General features: G+C 56.9%; 1 protein-coding gene across 1 annotated transcript in view; it reads right to left on the bottom strand.

Moving 5' to 3' along the window:
- Positions 1-15,798, bottom strand: part of LOC119092816 (fibrocystin-L) — a 16,774-nt gene extending 976 nt beyond the window's left edge. Inside the window, exons 1-21 of the mRNA XM_037215733.1 lie at positions 15,680-15,798; positions 14,215-14,391; positions 13,612-13,833; positions 12,958-13,125; positions 12,498-12,631; positions 11,833-12,163; positions 11,252-11,474; positions 10,732-10,829; positions 9,629-9,775; positions 8,863-9,012; positions 8,551-8,738; positions 7,926-8,084; positions 6,971-7,246; positions 6,329-6,484; positions 5,331-5,431; positions 4,812-4,992; positions 3,885-4,231; positions 2,942-3,074; positions 1,602-1,764; positions 992-1,174; positions 188-360 (exon numbers count right to left, since the gene is read on the bottom strand). Of these exons, the coding sequence (XP_037071628.1) occupies positions 188-360; positions 992-1,174; positions 1,602-1,764; positions 2,942-3,074; positions 3,885-4,231; positions 4,812-4,992; positions 5,331-5,431; positions 6,329-6,484; positions 6,971-7,246; positions 7,926-8,084; positions 8,551-8,738; positions 8,863-9,012; positions 9,629-9,775; positions 10,732-10,829; positions 11,252-11,474; positions 11,833-12,163; positions 12,498-12,631; positions 12,958-13,125; positions 13,612-13,833; positions 14,215-14,391; positions 15,680-15,722 (3,753 nt within the window). The 5' untranslated portion in view covers positions 15,723-15,798. The remainder of the gene's footprint in view (positions 1-187; positions 361-991; positions 1,175-1,601; positions 1,765-2,941; positions 3,075-3,884; positions 4,232-4,811; positions 4,993-5,330; positions 5,432-6,328; positions 6,485-6,970; positions 7,247-7,925; positions 8,085-8,550; positions 8,739-8,862; positions 9,013-9,628; positions 9,776-10,731; positions 10,830-11,251; positions 11,475-11,832; positions 12,164-12,497; positions 12,632-12,957; positions 13,126-13,611; positions 13,834-14,214; positions 14,392-15,679) is intronic.
- Positions 15,799-18,925: the final 3,127 nt, after the last annotated feature.

Below are 18,925 nucleotides of genomic sequence, written 5' to 3'. Positions count from 1 at the left end.
CTGGCCGGCAGGAGGGTGCGGCGGCCCCTGGCGAGAGGTGGCCCCTGGCGAGGGGTAGACCCTGGCCGGCAGGAGGGCGCGGCGGCCCCTGGCGAGAGATGGCCCCTGGCCGGCAGGAGGGCGCGGCGGCCTCTGGCGAGAGGTGGCCCCTGGCCGGCCGACGGGCGGCGGTCCGCGGCCCACAGACCTGACGTTTGCGCTCCACGCCGTCCACCAGGAGAGTGTCGGCCAGCGGGTACGAGCGGCCCGCCGAGTCCGTCATGGTAAGACCGGCGTCCAGGTCCGCCTGCAGCTGGTCCACGGTGGCGTCATGATCCGCCGCCGACGTCGCCCGCGTGTCCACGTTCGCTTTGATACTGCCTGCGGACGGCGACGAAAACACTGCATCAACCGGTATGGAGCGAGACGGGGCAAGGAGGGCAAGGAGGATCTTAGCAGTGATTTGCCGACAATGTCCAGGAGGTAAAGGGCATTTGACGGCTAACTTTGATAACCTCCTCGAATCCACGTAAGTGAGCTGCAACGGGCTCATCATGCCCGTTGATTACCGCATCCATGTACCGGTGGTGAATACACTGGCGCTATTGACGGTTGGCGGTTATGGCACATCGTTACGCTCGTTAACTTGGCTTCGTTTAAGTCACTGTAAGGCAAGCATACCCAGCGTCCACTCACATGTAGTGTATACACACCCTGGCATACCCGCACTGGCTCATTGAGTCTGACCAACCCAACGCAGCCGTGAGGCGACCTTAAACCCGGGTCTCTTTGACCCAAGGGCATTTTAACTCCCAATGACCTGAATGACCTTGACCTAATGTGCGGAAATCAGTTCCGATTGAGCCTTAAAGTCAGAATGAGCACCACGTGAATACGCTTGACATACTGGGAGCGCCACGAGCATCACCTGACCGGAGGTCAGCAGCCGTTCTGACTTGACCTAATTTCAACAACAAGCCTGACCTGACCTAACGTCAACCGCGAGCCTGACCTCTCGATAGGCGTATCCGGAGCCAGGCCGTCTTTCCGTAGCGGCTCTGGAGCCAGGAGGCGACCTCCTCGCTGAACTGCTCCTCCCTCCCGGCCACGGCGCTGTAGTCGGAGAGGAAACGCACGCCGATGTTGTGCGGCTGCGCCAGCGGCGCCGCCTGCGCCGAGCGCACGTGGATAGGTCCTGCGCGGCAGACGAGGCCGAGTCGGAGCACGGCGGCGAGCAGGTGCAACGGCCGGCCTGTCTCAGTGACAACACAGACATTGCAGCGCGTCCTTCAACGTTTGGCGGGTCAGTGGCTCCGAAGCGTCAAAGGAGCCGCTCGTTGACCGAAGGTCGCAACTGTTACACGCCAATGCGGGACACTGGCGGCAAACTGTGCTGATGAACAGGATCAGTGCGCCGGCATTTGATGCGCTGAAAGCGCGTGATCCATGTACGTGACGTACACAACAGCTGACCACCGATCATACATGGACGCCACACTGCCACGCGGTCTCACGCAGTCGCTAATAGGTCGCGCCAGCCGGGCCACACCCAACCACGTTCTAGACAAGGTGACCAGCCGGAGGCCCGGGTCAGTGCCCTGAGGCCGGAGGACACCCCGTACCGGAAAGGGCAACCAGCCGGTAGCTGGCGTCGTCGGCGGTGGTGACGGTGATGCGCAGCACGTAGTAGAAGCCGTTCTCGGAGATGGTCAGGTCGTCGAACACCACGTACGGGTCGAAGGTGGCGCCGTTGTCGGGCGGTGTCAGCTGTCGAGTCCGCGTCCCCTAGCGGATAATCGGCCCAATGTCAGCGGCCGACCCCAGCCGTGCCTGACGTCCGTCAGAGCTCGATGACAAGCTTTTAGCCGTGGTATAGTTCGGGTTATCTTGATTAAGGCGCTTTGCATGCCGTAATAGGTGTGTTACGGATGTTTGATGACTCGCAGCTTTGGCCATTCTATTTACTGGCAGCTACGGTTCATGGCAGATAAGCTTTCGAGCGACAAACTGTCTAATTATTTAAAAGTTGTGCTGTAATATCTGCAAGATGTTAAAACTCAACCTGTTTAATCAGGTAGTGCATGTTTGCACCGTTGGAACATCACCACTGCTTCACATACGTAGTCTTTTTGCCATGAGCAACAAGCGTTTCCTCACCACAAAAAACTGAAGGCCACGACCCAGAAACAAGCTCTTAGTCAACGACCAGCTATCGCAGCGTTAACCAGGGAGAAAGCGGACAGGCGTTCCGGCCAATATGCGCAGTCTCTTACAGACCGTCCCAGGTAAGCCATACAATATGCGCAGATTCTTACAGACTGTCCAGGCAAGCCATACAATATGCGCAGATTCTTACAGACTGTCCAGGCAAGCCATACAATATGCGCAGATTCTTACAGACCGTCCCAGGTAAGCCATACAATATGCGCAGATTCTTACAGACCGTCCCAGGTAAGCCATACAATATGCGCAAATTCTTACAGACTGTCCAGGTAAGCCATACAATATGCGCAGACTCTTACAGACCGTCCCAGGTAAGCCATACAATATGCGCAGACTCCTACAGACTGTCCCAGTCAAGCCATAGATCCCCGTTCGAGGTGTTTTATTGGTGAATTGGTCCATTTTGTGTAATAAATTGCTCAAGTTATGGCGACCAGGCCAACATGAAACATGCCAAGCTCGGACGGGGCTATCATAACATTACCTGCCGTGGGCTAGTCTCAACTGCGACTAGCGCAACCCAACCTGGCACAAATTGACCTTCACCATGGCTAATCCAACCCAGCCTGGCGTAGGCTAGTCTCCACTTCGGCTCAGCTAAGCCAACCTGGCGTAGTTCAGGTTCCACCGCACCTACCCAACCTAACCTAGACAAGCGTAGTCTAGTCTCCACTGCGGCAGCCGACACAGCCCACGAGCTCGGCGCGGCTGAGGCGGCGTCGCTCGTGCGAAGCCTCACCCGCAAGACGGCGCGCGGGCTGGAGCCGGCCTCATACAGATCCGCCCGGAAGCGCCAGGTGTAGCCGCGCAGCACCTCGGCGGCGGCCGGGCCGCGCGTCACCGGGTCACGTATGAACACGCGTATCGCCGGCCTGACGGGCGTGAGGGCACGGTCGGCGTGAGCGACGTGAGAGGCGTGAGAGGCGTGAGAGGCGTGAGGCGAGGACGTCAGACGTGATCCGCGGCGGTCGGAGCGGGTCAGGGACACGGGATGGGACATGACAGACGGTACAGCGGGAGAGGGGCTCGAGATGGGTCGTGGGTCAGACAACACGTGGAAGTCATCGAAGAGGGCACGAGATGGGAGGCGTGAGAGGCATGGCATATGCAATGTGAAACGCGAGTAGCCTGAGACGTGATGACGTTTGGGAGGAGAACGGCGACGGTGTGAAGGTAGCATATGAAACTGGGCACACACAACATGCGATACATCGGGTTGGGGGCAGTGGGGAAATGTAACGTGGTGGCAAGAATAGCAATGGGATTGAGACGCAACGACGCAGGATCGCAGATACTTGGGGCATACAGATGCGAGGGAATGCTACCAGCGTGGGACAACGGTGCGGAAAATTGCAATCCGGATGCGCTGAGACACAATTCAATGTCACCAGTTGCAGTAAGTGAACAAACGTTGGCTAAATTTAGGTCAAAAATGCATTTTATTTGAAAAAGTCCGAACAGGTCGGGATGTGTTTTATTTTTCTCGACGGTCGTCGGCTTTAGACATTTTCCCACGTGGTAACCTTTTCAGCTGTTCCGTATTTCAGCCAAAAACTGTATAGATTTCAAATGATATATGTTTCAACACAAATCTGGGCCGGGCAACTCACATCTCACTGCCCCTTTATCTACAGGTGCCCTCCCAAAACAACTTCAGCCGACCTAGGCTCCTCCCAGCGGACCGGCTCTCTTCCGAAGATGTGGCTCCCACCTGAGCGGGGCGTCCCTTCTGGTCCATGTCGGTCCCAGTACGCGTGTCGCTGGCCACCCTCGCCTCCAGCCGCTTCTTGGTGGTGCTGAACGAGCCGCTCATGTCCGCGCTGAAGCTGACCTCGGCCGGCTGCACCACGCGGAAGCGCAGGCGCAGCCCGCTGGCCACGCCGCTCACCGCCAGCCGGCTGAAGGTGGCCACGCCCTGGCGGAACGGCTCGCGGGCGTGCAGCAGCGACACCCCGGCCGGCGGCGACACCAGCTCAGCCTCCACCTGCCACGGGCTGGACTCGTGGCCGACGGAAGACATGCGCGCCCCCTGCAGCGGAGCCGAACAGAACGGCGTCAGGCGCGGGGCCCGGTGGCAAGTTCAGGCCAGATGCGAGGAGGGGGAGGGACTAACGCGGGGCAGAAGAGAAGAGCTCGGCCGCTGTGCTATTGCGCACGCGCAACAGCGACAACGGTCCCGCGGCTGATAACCGTAGAATTTGGAATCAGCTGCAGGAACGATGATGTTCACGGGTTCGCCCTTGCTTTGCCACACACTCTATGCTCGCTGCCATTTCAGGCAGATGTCGGGGCTCTCTCTTCGCGCGGGCGCCAATCAGGGCGTCTGTGTGTGTCGTGATGGCGTTCGTTGGTTTTAGGACCCAGCGTTTAAGATAAACATCATCTTCAACGGAAGTGATACACCTAACAATAATGTTTTGCAGTGTGAACAAGACTGTGGTTCTGAGCCACTTTCGGGTGTCAGAAAAAAACATGGCTGCGAAGCATGCACAATGCAGTCCTTGGCTTTGAAGCCATAAAGCTGACAAATTTCCAAACAGTGTGAACAAGCCATGTTAGTTTGAGAATACTCGAACGCGTCCTCCAGCCTAAGCTCATCTTTTACTTACGGTGGTATCCTTCATGTAGAGCTTGATGAGGGGCATTATCTGACTGAGCTCCTCAATAACGCCTCTGACGGGCTGCGATTCAATCAATAGTTCTGCCGGTCGCTGGTAGGCGACACCATCAGCGACTTCCGCCTCTGCTGCCGCAGCTTCTGCCTCCTGCTCCCTTTGCGTCTCTGAAAAACTGCCAGGAAACATAAAACATATCTCCTCTCATAAGGTATCTCACCTCATCGCTGACAATATCGCAAGTTGCTGTAAATCTGCTCTGCGAGCGAGGACTTGGGCACCAATACACAGGCGTCAGCACGCTGCCATCAGTCAGAACAAATGCCAAGTGGTCAACGACGTGCGAGCAATGACGCCATTCATTATGTAATTAACGTACAGACAAGCATGAACGAACCAACCACCAGAACATGCCACTCGGCTGGCTTCTTAGTTTCTGTCTGAGTCTCACGGTTAGAGCTGACCAGCATGCGGTGCGACAGGCCGAAGCGACCTGAGATGACCGACACTCACGTCTTGGCTCCGGGAACGCCGGAGAGATCCACGTCGCCGGTCTCGTTGGTGGCGCGGACGCCGCCAGTCGGGTCGGTGGCCACCGGCACCGGGTCAATCATCTGACGGTCGCGCAGGTCACAGGTCACGTATCAGGTCACGTAAGTCACTTTGGTCACACAGGTCACGTATGTCATGTGTCGCAAACGACGGGCGCGCGCATCATGTTCAGTCGCACATGCCACTGACCACGGACACACCCCAGCGAAAGGGGAGGGGGTGCGCGAGGTCCCAACAGCTCGCTGTTTCTCCGTGCCCAGATGGAGGTGAACGCTTTGGAAGAGGAACCTCCCGTAGTTTATTCCGAGCACATGCCCGAACAGCGTTTCAACCACGTGAACTTGAATTTTCAAACCCTTGGCTACAACACGGAAGCAAGGTAGGCTGTTCTCCAGGTTACTCGATAATTCGATACGACCGCAGCTGAAACGTCGACAGATCTGTCCGTCCCTGCGATGGTCTGGCCTAAAACATCGTCTGTTCGATCTCACCGCCAACATCTCCGACTACTGTGCGGCACCGCGTCAGCAGCGTAGCAGTGCAGCGCGATGTTGTAGCGCGGTACGCGGTACGCGCGGTAGCGATACACCAATCGCCAGTCATTCACCAGCAATGTTAGCTGCACGGCATCATACCGCGAATCACACTCACCAGTCATTCACCAGCAATGTTAGCTGCACGGCATCATACCGCGAATCACACTCACCAGCCCCCGTCAGGGCCGCAGCAGCGGCACGACCAGCCAGGTAGCGCATCCGGCCGCCGACGAAACACCCCGGCCCAACAGTTGCCTCGGGCCCCGCCGATGAGTGTGGTCCGCACCCGTCAGCGTGCCACGGTTCTGGCTACTCTCACCACGCGAACGCGCCGACAGGCTCGCGCCGATACAGACCGAACCGAAAGGCGCCAGGGCCAGCCGCCCATGCTGCACAGTGTGGTCGGAACCGGCCGTCGCTCACCGCTATGGTCTGGACTTGAACACCGAGCGCTGCGTCCACCTGGCCCGTCTGGAAGCTGTCGACGACGCGGGCCTGTACGCGCTCTAGGTCCTCCAGCGTGGCGGTGCTGTTGCCAGTGTCGGCAGTGCCGTTGGCGGGAGGCTGGCCGATCTCGATCTGCGCTCGAGAGAGAGCAGGCGCGTGCCTTGTGAACAGGTCACAGGGGAGGGAGGAGGGGAAGCGGGTGGGGTTCGGGCCGATACCGTCGCCTGGTCTGAGACGGGCGCCGCCTCAGGGTGTTTGGCTACGGGCGGCGGGTGGCAAGGCGGCTCATTTTCGACGCAGGATTCCAAGCTGCACACAGCCAGGTACGACAAAACATCTTCGAGCGGATTTCCAGCAAGACATGACTGCTAAACTGTGTGCTAACTGGCAGACTGCCCCAAGTAATCGCATATTTGAACGCGTACGCAAGAACGTTAATTTACAATCGTAGCATGTCGTCTGCGCCGTGATCGAGTACGGACGGCCGCCTGTATTGGACGGGCAACACCAACATCTCCAGCCCTGCCGGCTGCTGTGGCAGCATCGACCTCCGGACTGCTGTGTCTGCTGTCGCAGCAGCCACAGCCACAACTGCTGTGACCGCGTCGCCGAACCCACCTCCACCTGGACGGCTGGGGCTTCGGCATCCCGGCGCCGCCTGCCGGCCGGCGCCGAGTCCTCGCGCACCACCTTCGGCACTCGCAGCTGGTCTGGCGAGATGCCCAGCAGGTCCATCAGCCGCGGCAGCACGTCAGACTCGAAGAACTCCGCCTCGCCGACGTAGCCCATCTTGAGGACGATGATCGGCTGCTGGCGCACCTCGATGATGCCCGGACCACGCAGCAGCACGTGTAGGAAACCAGTCGTCCGGTCGAAGAAGTTCTGGCCGTGAGTCTGCGGAAAGAGAGATGAGGGGCGGTGTCTTAGGAAAGCGAAGCTAGCAGCTGCGTGGGAAGAAGCGTCAGTAGACATTTGTGTTTCCTACAAATATGTTTGGTTATTGATGTGAACGGTCCTTGCATTAAATCATAATGTCTTCCGCTCAGCGTCACGACCTCTTTCGAATTTCATGCAACTGGGGCAGGGAAGATGTCAGGGGGTTACAGGAAACGCACGCGTTAGGCTTAAAGAAACGAATACAAATGCACAGATTAAAACTGAAGCTACGTTCCGTGAAGCAGTGATGTCCGTTCAGAGCATTCTGAACGTCATACATGACCGCAAAAATGTACTCAATAAGTTAATGAACTTACCAGCGTGAATACATAAGCTGAAAATAATCAAATATGACTTAAAAGCACACAATCGCCCGAGTTTACTTCCAAAGCACCTGATCCACCATAACCATTCCCAATAAGCCGTCGTGCAAACGTTTGCTGTTGGTTGGTTTGGCACGACCTGCAGCACCAAAGACTGCATGCCGATCCTGTCGTTTGCCTGTCAAACGATGAAATGCTTCACCAATAAAACTAGAAAAGGCCCTTTATGCACGGATCACAACCCACAGCCCGCCGCAATCCTGAGCAGCTGCTCCTGTCCTGCTTCCACTAAGCGCACATAGCTGGAAGCTCACCGTTGAAGTGATGAGAGGCACGAACTGGTCCGGATTTGCAGGATCAGGTGGGAGGATGTCGAACGTTGCCGGATCGGTGTTGGTCGGGTAGACGAACTCGCCCTCATAGTACACGTCGTATCGCTGCGTCTTCGGGTACCAGATCTTCAACAGGATCGCCTGCAGCGCACCAGTGAACGATTCATGTCAGAATATTCGAGCCAGATCGTGTGCCGCGAGAAGGAAGGCTGGGGCTACAACTACGCCGTCAGATTTGCTGTATCCATGTGCTAGCGAACAGCCGCCGATTAAGCCGTTTAACATCAAGGACACCAAGACAATAAGTGACGTTTTATCGCACTAATCGTCTCACTCGTAAATTATTGATAACTCTACAATATCTCAGAAAACGATGAAATTCTTGGCGAAAACATATAAGCCCGTCGCTGATGTGAAGACGTTTCATCTTTTGTATTCGTGCGCTACTCAGCAAGGTAAGACTAATGCAGTTCACTGCTAAGTACAGGGACGGGCCAGTTGGGCTTAGAGCCGATAGATTTCTCCCCTTCGGCTCAATGTATCATCTCATTCACCTGTCCACCTGCTGGCTGCCGCCGCGGCTGCGGCAGTCACACCAGCCTCTGACCTGGTCCGGCTGGGCGTGGAGGAAGTGGAACCTCAGGTGATGCGGCGGCGTGCCCGTGAAGTGCATCTCGTACGGCTTGCTGGCCGCCACCACCGCGTAGAAGGTGCTCAGCCGCTCCTGGCACGTGTAGCCGAAGCACCAGCCGTGGTCCTGCTGGCCGTTCAGCAGGTCCACAAAGCCCGCCGAGCCTGGCGGACGCGAGACGGGATGACGGTGACGTCACCGCCAACACGCTCGGCAGCCGAGCACGCCCGCCAGGCGTCCCACTGAGCCTCCCACATCGCGTCTCACATGGCGTACGGTGTGACGTACCGGGGTCGGCGATGAGGGCGATCGGAGACACGCGGCGGATCTCCGAGTCGGCGTCCATCGACTCCAGCACAAGCATGCGCTGCTGGCCGCCCGGGCACGTGTACGCTCGCCACGGCGCGCGCCACGTGCAGTCAGCGTCCCGCCAGATGCCTGTCGTGCGGCCGCGCACGCGTTATGGTGCGTCCCGCTAGCCTTCGGCGCCGCATTGTTAAAGCGGTGATCAGAAATACGAAATACGCCACAACAGCTTAGTGCAGCATCACAACATCGCATGTAACAGCTGAAGCAACAAATTTGATGAGATGCAATAGCGATTAATGGAAATTATTTTGGTTGAGCGTTCTGATTTATATTTATCTTTAGAATGTATATAACACACACGCACATACACACACACACACACACACACACACACACACACACACACACACACACACACACACACACACACACACACACACACACACACGCATATATATATATATATATATATATATATATATATATATATATACATATTACCGCACAGACAGGTCCCGTGCATGCAAAGGCATCACATATTACACATAACGATTACACATTTTACATGGGCTTTAATAACCATTAGTGAATTTAGCTCCATTAAATTAATAACACCAAACAGGACATCGCAGAAAATTACATCCAGAGTACGCCCAAGGCCACACGATCGTTTCCCTTCGTTCTCGCCATCTCAGCAGGGCCACGCCGCCGGCAGCATTCGCCGCATGGCCCGGACCTCAGTTACCTTTGTTGGGCATCTTCTCTGCGTACGGGATGCGCGAGCCGTCCAGCCGTGTGACGGCCGACTTGGGCACGCGGTAGTAGCCCACACCTCGCCTCTCATCGCCGTCAAACTCAAACTCGGCCAGAGGCACCAACGTGCCGGCAGAGCCTGAGGTGGGAGTGCCAGCTGTGTCAGAGATGGTCAAACTCAAACTCGGCCAGACACACCATTGTGTCGGCAGAGCTTGAGGTGGGAGTGCCAGCTGTGTCAGAGATGGTCAAACTCCAACTCGGCCAGAGGCACCATCGTATCGGCAGAGCCTGAGGTGGGAGTGCCAGCTGTGTCAGAGATGGTCAAACTCCAACTCGGCCAGAGGCACCATCGTGTCGGCAGAGCCTGAGGTGGGAGTGCCAGCTGTGTCAGAGATGGTCAAACTCAAACTCGGCCAGACGCACCATTGTGTCGGCAGAGCCTGAGTGGGAGTGCCAGCTGTGTCAGAGATGGTCAAACTCCAACTCGGCCAGACGCACCATTGTGTCGGCAGAGCCTGAGTAGGAGTGCCAGCTGTGTCAGAGATGGTCAAACTCCAACTCGGCCAGAGGCACCATCGTGTCGGCAGAGCCTGAGGTGGGAGTGCCAGCTGTGTCAGAGATGGTCAAACTCAAACTCGGCCAGAGGCCCCATCGTGTCGGCAGAGCCTGAGGTGGGAGTGCCAGCTGTGTCAGAGATGGTCAAACTCAAACTCGGCCAGACGCACCATTGTGTCGGCAGAGCCTGAGTGGAAGTGCCAGTTGTGTCAACTGTCAGAGGAGATCAGGATAGGTTCAAATGGGGTCAGCGGCATTCTTCAGGATGGACCGGGTTTGACGGGCAATGCGATACAGCACACATACATTACCAAAGAACTACAGATGTCCCTGCCGTCAAAAATGTCAGCCAGCCAGTGTATCAGAATGTAATCAATGGTTATGCTTCAGCACAGACTATCGCTTGGTGTGCACTAAATAGGCAGCAGCCCATCACCAGTGATAACCAAATAAGTCTAGACTCCTGTAAGTTTGCCCCTAAATGGGACTGCATAAGGCCGCTCCTGGCACTCAGTTATTAAATGCAGGACAGCTCACCAATCAAGGAGCCGTCGGTGTCGATCAGCATGGCGTGTTTCTGGCCATCACAGTCCATGTCCACGCAGTCAGATGGGTTCACTGCTGCCAGATCTGGCCTGAGGAAGCGGGGCACATCCGTCAATAAGAGTTCACCGGTGAATGTATGGGATAACGGTTGCACTGTGCTGCCGGTATGCACATGCCGGAGCCATCTGAGCCGCGTGCCTCTTCACGCTGTCCCTTATATTGACTGAACAGACTTAGGCGTCGTGTGAACTCAGTGTAGAGCCGTAATCAGTCGCCAGCAATCAGGCGTTCAACGTCTCCCCGCTATGCAAAACCCACACCGCCCATCGTCTGTGTGATCATGTGATGTGATGATCATGATCACATGTGATCACACCGTTAAGAAAGCAGCACGTCACGTCCCCTTTAAGACATGCCTCAGCCAACCCCTGAAAACCACAGTCTCTCCCCCTCCTACAGGCACACCCGTACTTCATTCCCTCCGCGGTGTCCGATCTCCACGCAGGCTCACTCGTGCAAGAAGAGACGGTCGTCCTCGAGCACGTTGGTGAAGCTGACGTCCTGGCTGACTACCGGGTGCTGGGCATCGTCGCCAGACCCCAGGGTGGTCAGCGCCAGGTCGCGGCGGCCGCCGCACAGCCGGGCGAAGTTGATCAGCTGGATCGACCGCAGGTACGTTGTGCCGCGCAGAGCCGCGTAGCTCATCGGATTGTACCAGGTCTTGAGCGGCGCGCCTGCAGCCGAACGGAGCGATGGCGTGTGGAGAAACGGGGAGGGGGGGGGGGGGGACATTTCGGCTAACAATTGGGCACGTCACGGCGCCAAAAAGGCCAACACCACAGTCAAGTGAAATCGTAGAGGGTCAATGTTACGCTCAGCTGTAGTTACCTTACATTGCAACACACGTCATACAGACAGGCTCATCCAAAAAGCTTCATCTCAATGTGCACGACGAGTCTAAACTGCAGCACAAACACACCCGGGCTGCACTGCTACATCCAACACACTATCTAACTGCTAATGACGATAACTCCCGGGCGTCACAAGCTCCAGCAGGCTCCTCCTCATCCCCGCGGGCCACGGAGCGCTCACCGACAGGACTGGCGATGAACTGGCCCCACATGAGGCCTGTGCGGCCCCCGTCGGGCGCGCGGGGCGACCGCGCCTGCGTGCGGTAGCTGGCGATCTGCGGCGCTGTGTCGGCGCCGCACTGCTCGGCCGACGTCACCGCCACGATACGCGTGTTGGTGACGTTGATGTGCTTGTCGGCGTACTGGTGAGACACGGGGCTCGGCTCGTACAGCATGGGCAGCAGCGCCAGCGTGTTCTCCACGAGCAGGTTGTCCTCCACGACGACGCTGTGCGAGCTCACGTGAAAGTAGATGCCGAAGTCGTAGGCCCGCCACACGTAAAAGCCGCTCACCTGGTGGGGAGGAGCGCCGTACGACGTTACCGTGATTGTCGCTGAGCGTCGAGGCATAGTGAGTCCTGCGTAACGGTGAGGCTGAAGCGCGTAAGACGTACAAACAAGGAACTACAAAGCTTGAGCATGGAAGAATCGTTTCTAATTAACGCTACTGACTGCAAGAATGGCTGAGCATCGCAAGCCAGTACGACAGCCAGACCAAAGCGAAACAGTGTGACATCCACGAGCGGTGCCCGAGATCACGGGTGTCGTGCTAAGTGTCAGAGTGTCAGTGTCAGAGTGTCAGAGTGGGAGCGGTCCGGCTCTGCTGTCCGGGCTGCCCTCGCCGCACCTTGGCGCACTGTTTGTGCGTGATCTTCTTGAACATATGGACGCCGTGCAGGACGCCGTGTGCCTCGTTGTTGGCCCAGTTGGAAGGCGCAGCGCAGTCGGTGCCGCTGATGTGAAAGCCCAGCCGCTCCGAGCCTGTTCAGCACAGCCGCCGACGCGTCAGCCTGTGATGCTGGTGTGCTGCCCGTCAGAAGGCTTCGAGAACAAACGCTTCGGGAGACGCAAGAGCCACACATAACGGAAACAACTTTGCGTCCCCGACGCTTCCTGTCGGAGAGGACGCTGTCGTCCTGCCATTGCCACCGGGATTTCAGACTCAGCCCAAACGTTTATGGGTAGGCTATCCAAAGGAAACATCATGGCAAGCGTTAGCCTTCGTGATCCAGTCCGGCGGCCCTGCTTTACCGACAGGGGCCGAGGACGAGTGGTCCGTGGCAGGACAGGAGGCGTGGTGTTCGCACCTGCCACCACGTTGCCGGTGAGCGTCACGCTCTTGGCCTTGTGGATCCGGAAGCCGGCGTCCCAGGAGAGGTTCTCCGGCTCTTCGCGGCCGTTGTACGTGCCCGGGAAGACGACCCACGAGACGAGGTTGTCCTGCAGACGGTTGCCCACGCCCTCGTCGATGATACCTGCGTGGCAGACCCGGCGTGAGGGCGCTATAGTGGCAGGGGTGCGGGTAAATATCGCCTGTTCAGGCCAGTACAACGGAACGTGTGTGCACAAACAGCGGCTCAGGTTGTCACTGTCACACGCACGAGCGTGTACTCAACGCACATCAAATCTGCACCCCTGCAGACACACTAAGTCGTAGCAAAGCCAGCTCCTATGCATCCCATCTCCCATGCTTTGATGTGTCACTGCCTAAATTATCCCTTAGGCGCACAGCGGTCGTGGTAAAAACCATTGTTTCCTCTCGCCCTTGCTAAGATTAGGACAAAAAATATCCGAGTCTTAGTAACCATACTTCCTGAAAAAGAGCGGGATAGAGCGGTGTACGCACTAAGAACGCTCACCAACGGCACCAAAACGAAACTCACATTTACTATTGAGCACAATCGCATAACACCCTGCAACAAATCACGACAGCCCGCCCATGACGACCCCACCCGCCTCACCCGATCCGACCGTGTGCATGATGACGTTGCCCTGAACGGTGAGGTTGTTGGTGTAGAAGATGCCGATGGCCGGGCTGAAGAGGTGGTTGAAGCTGCAGTTGACCACGCTGGAGTCCGTATCGTCCAGGGAGACGAAGGCGAGGGCATAGCGCGGGTCGTAGGCGTCACTCCAGCCGTCCTGGCCAGCCAGCCGAAACTCCACGTTGGAGAGTTGGACGGAGGCTGCGCGGGCGGGGGTGGCGGTCAGACAACGCGGCGGGTCGGAGCATACTCGACGGCTTGGCCGACGATACCTGGGCTCCGCAGAAAGATATAGCAGGGGAAACAGCAATTTCATCGTCCACCTAGTGTGCAAACTTGTAAGATGTGATCAGCGGTTATGCAAACAAGTAAACGACCCTGACAAACATCCGTCTGAGATGTATTTTGGGCGTCTTTGACACGCTCAAAGACTTCAGTTGTAAGGTACAAGCTTGCCATTTGTATGAGTTGACGCTACCGCAACACTGCTGTCATCAACGCTGCCGCAGAGTGCAGCCAGTGGGCGGCGTGAGCATGCATCAAGCTGGGGGACAGGCACGTGAACGACACCACAGCGCAGACCTTTCTTCATCGTGTTGGTGTTCCTGTCGTTGTAGCTGCTGGCCAGCACGCGCGCCCCGAAGCTCTCCTCGATGACGTCATCGTAGGACTCGCCCTCGATGCGGATGTTGCGGGAGAGGAGTCCGACCTTGGCCGCCAGGGGAGCGACGGAGTCGTCTGGCATCGTGAAGCCGATGCCTGCGACGGCCGGCGTGGAACGTCAGCATACCCACCCATTGCAGAGTAGCCTGGATTGGACGAGTGCTGAGGGGGGCTCCGGGCCTCCGAGTGGGCAGAGTTGTTCTGGTGGCGCATTAAATAGGCTCATCGCACTAACTCTTCTGACGAGCATTGGCTCAGCAACTGCTGTTTACCGTGTTGCGTGTCGGAACAGGCAGTTTTTTTTCCAAAAAGACGTGCCGGAAGACACTAGCGATACCAATACATGGTGGCGGAACAACCTTACCAATCGTAAGAATAACAGACCAAAGCGCGCACACTTCCTGAAACAATATCAGTCACACATAACTGACTCAATGTCGGATGTGCATCACAGCGACCCACAGCTCTCACACTTGCACTCAGACCCGGCACTGCAGTAGAGGCGGCGGCCGCCGCCGCAGACAGTGCTCTGCCGACCGCCGCGCCACCTACCGAGGTGCTCGTACTGCAGGTTCTGGTTCAGCGTCAGCGTCATGCCGATCGTCGCGCCACCTACCGAGGTGCTCGTACTGCAGGCTCTGGTTCAGCATCAGCGCCCTGCCGACCGCCGCGCCACCTACCGAGGTGCTCGCACTGCAGGTTCTGGTTCAGCGTCAGCGCCCTGCCGACCGCCGCGCCACCTACCGAGGTGCTCGTACTGCAGGCTCTGGTTCAGCATCAGCGCCCTGCCGACCGCCACGCCACCTACTGAGGTGCTCGTACTGCAGGCTCTGGTTCAGCGTCAGCGCCCTGCCGACCACCGCGCCACCTACCGAGGTGCTCGTACTGCAGGCTCTGGTTCAGCATCAGCGCCCTGCCGACCGCCGCGCCACCTACCGAGGTGCTCGTACTGCAGGCTCTGGTTCAGCATCAGCGCCCTGCCGACCGCCGCGCCACCTACCGAGGTGCTCGTACTGCAAGCTCTGGTTCAGCGTCAGCGTCATGCCGAAAGCCGCGCCACCTACCGAGGTGCTCGTACTGCAGGCTCTGGTTCAGCATCAGCGCCCTGCCGACCGCCGCGCTACCTACCGAGGTGCTCGTACTGCAGGTTCTGGTTCAGCGTCAGCGCCCTGCCGACCGCCGCGCCACCTACCGAGGTGCTCGTACTGCAGGCTCTGGTTCAGCGTCAGCGTCATGCCGAAAGCCGCGCCACCTACCGAGGTGCTCGTACTGCAGGTTCTGGTTCAGCGTCAGCGCCCTGCCGACCGCCGCGCCACCTACCGAGGTGCTCGTACTGCAGGCTCTGGTTCAGCGTCAGCGTCATGCCGACCGCCATGCCACCTACCGAGGTGCTCGTACTGCAGGCTCTGGTTCAGCGTCAGCGTCATGCCGTCCTCGGAGACGGCCGCCACGCGGCGCACCTCGGTCTGGCGCGACTCGAAGCTGCTGGTCGAGACCAGCAGCTCGGCGCCGGCCGGCCAGTCGACGGCCGAGCTGAGCGACAGCGAGGAGGAGCCGGCCGCCGCCGTGGCCGACAGCGAGGTCCACTGGACCGCCGTCGGCCGACCGAACAGCTCCAAACCGCCGAACGTAGCTGGAGTGGCAGGAGGACGGGGATTGCTCGGCTTAGACACTTTGATAAGACGCTTTGCACGTCGTTGGTGACGCGAGAGACGAGGGAACAAACAGCTGCAGTACGTCACGGTCGCTGGTGGCCTAGAAAGTCGGACAAGACAGCTTCGGGTTGCTGTGTCCATAAAAGCAAATGGACCGTCTCAGCATTTCTTCAAGCGTTATAACAAATACCACGAGGAGTAAATGGTAACAGCCTACGCAGTTGTCCGAACATATTCAGTCCAGAATAGCTGCAAAATTGCCGTTAGTGCTGCAGCAATTTTTGTTCCTTGCATTGCATCGCATTCCTTCAATGCTGCAACGCAATGCCGATTCTTCACGTGCGGTACCGGTAACAGAAGAGGCCATTCCGAACTCGAATGTTTGCAAGAAAACCACAGGGCAGAGGGAAATGACCGGCATAAGGAAAGATCACATGGAAGTCAGGGGAGCATAGCAGTTACTGCTACGCAAATTTTTGACCGGTCCAAAATTCAAAGGTGAGAAAGCTGGATATACGAAACAATTTTATAGGCGTGCAATGTTCCCATGTAAAGCAACGACTGGGAAAGAAGTGAAAGCAGTAAATCACATAGCGTGGATGTGATATTCTACTAGCTTTTCAATAATGCAGCCCACAGCCTGAAGCACTTTTCTCATCTTGGTGATGGAATCATAAATGTATATGTATATAACTAAATATGTATATAAATATATATATATATATATATATATATATATATATATATATATATATACACGATCGGCGTCAAAGAATGACTCGGTATCCTTGCCCGCCGTGTTCTGACTGTGGCGCCATCCATCCGGTCCCTGCAGCCCGGCCGCGTACCGAGCGCCTTCCAGCCGATGTTGGGAGTGCCAGCCGGCATAGGGATGTCGGCGGAGGCTCCGTCCTCGCCCCGCCGGTGTCGACCGCGCAGCAGTATTGTCAGGTTGTTCTGGAACGGCTGCTCGGCAGTGCCTGGCGACGCAGAGCGGGATGTGACTCGCCTTGGAACCACACGCAGGTTTTATGTTTGTTCCATTTCTCAGAAAACTGTGTCAGGCCTATGTGGTTCCATGAAGTTAACGCTTTTGCTCAGACCTGGGCATGACGTGAGCTCAATATTCTAACGATGGAGACTTAATGGGGTTTAAGGCTTCAGGTCTAAATTATGCACATACGGCATAATATACAAACTCGTAAAGCACGGCCTAGGCTCCGCAGTGGACAACTACCTGCTATCAGTTTCCCAAAGACGACAATGTGGGTGCAGTTGAGCACATTGTTCTGGTCGTCTCCAATCTCGAGGACGCCGTAGATAGTCAGGCGACGGATTGGAGGCAGGGGCACATCGACCAGCACCCAAAGCCCTGGGGGCATGGGCGGTGACAGGTAGTTCCTTTTTGTAACGGCCAGCTATGAACAGGTATGCAGGAGTGCCCGACATCAGCCACGGAGTTAAGAACCGGACACTGACACCCATGTTAGGGACACAAAGTCGCAAACCGAAGAGCTTCCTGCTCAGGAAGGTGGTGAGAAATGTTGCTAAAACTAAAACGGTCAAAATAGCAGCAGGACATGTTTGTTGCTTGTTGGTAACAGTAAACTAGCGCGTAGAGCAAACCCCGATTCAACAAACAATATATTCATTTTTTAGTTGTTTTTGTCATGAGCATCAGAAGCCATTTGCCCAAATACTAATGCTGTCACGACGAAATAAAGATTGTTACTGACACCATCAGTTACGTGCATTAATACATGCAATACAACTACGCATATATATATATATATATATATATATATATATCCAGATCGACACTTTCATTCAAGCAGGCGTGGGCCGTGATGTATCACATAAAACAACAAGATCTCGTACTTCTTTCTTCTTCTTCAAGATCTTTGACCCGCCCCGAAACGTATACAAATTTCTCAGCATCATTTTAGAAACTACAGACGACCTATACGCACTCGCAAATATTCCCGGTCGGGCGTACGGGCTGGTTATTAAAAAAGATGAGATGCATCTGATCAGATGTATCTGGGCCCAGCCGCGTAGCCATAGCGAACGGCCTGGCTGAGCGCCCACACCGGACATCATTCCTCGTGTCTGACGCGTGCACGTGGAAGGAAAGGCACATCCCAGGACGCCGGGTATGCCTCGGAGTAAACGTGCCTGACGCGTGCACGTAGAGGGAAAGGCACATCCCAGGACGCCGGGTACGCCTAGGAGTAAACGTGCCTGACACGTGCACGCAGAGGGAAAGGCACACCCCAGGACGCCGGGAATACCTCGGAGTAAAACTCCTCCCCTCCCCTGACCCGGCACACACGCACCCGTGCGGCGCTCACTGACCCCAGCGCCAGCTGCCCGGCCGGAGTCCTGGGCCTCGGCGCTCGTACCTGGTGGCACCGTGACATCCTCCATCTGGCCGGGGACCAGCCAGACGCCGTCGGTGGCCTGCGACCACAGCTGCACCTGGTCGGGCCGGCCGGTCGGCACCGTCGGTACCGGCGGCGGCACGCAGTCCTCGAAGAAGCAGCGATACACCTTCAGCGAGACGGACTGGGTGCGGCCAGGGTCGCGGTCCTCGAACGGGCCGGCGGCGCGACGCGAGCGAGACTGGCCGGCCACTGCCGCAGGGCACACGGAAGTCAGTCAGTTGTGGTGACCTGATGAGGAGCCGGATGGTCCCATGACCGTGGTGGACGTGGCAATGTGCTGATGCGCGCAAATGGTGTTGACGGGGTCAAACAAGGTGTAACGAGGGGGGGGGGGGCAACCATTTGAAGACGGAAAGCAGGATCATGGATTAACGTCCGGGTGAGTTTACGTGGACAGTTATTCATCAAGCATGTACCCTAAAGCCATCTTCTTCAGTGGCAGCATACAGCCGTCTGTACCACGAATCTCATGATCTGTGCTGCATTAAGCGGCATTTTCTTAACCATTTTTGCAGCGCAAACGGTGCGAAA

This window comes from Pollicipes pollicipes, unplaced genomic scaffold (genome assembly GCF_011947565.3).
Source record: "Pollicipes pollicipes isolate AB1234 unplaced genomic scaffold, Ppol_2.1 Scaffold_3464;HRSCAF=4073_pilon_pilon_pilon, whole genome shotgun sequence".
In the NCBI taxonomy this organism is placed as follows: Eukaryota; Metazoa; Arthropoda; class Thecostraca; order Pollicipedomorpha; family Pollicipedidae; genus Pollicipes; species Pollicipes pollicipes.
Note: the sequence above shows the minus strand (reverse complement) of the source record. Positions and strands in the feature narration are given on the sequence as shown.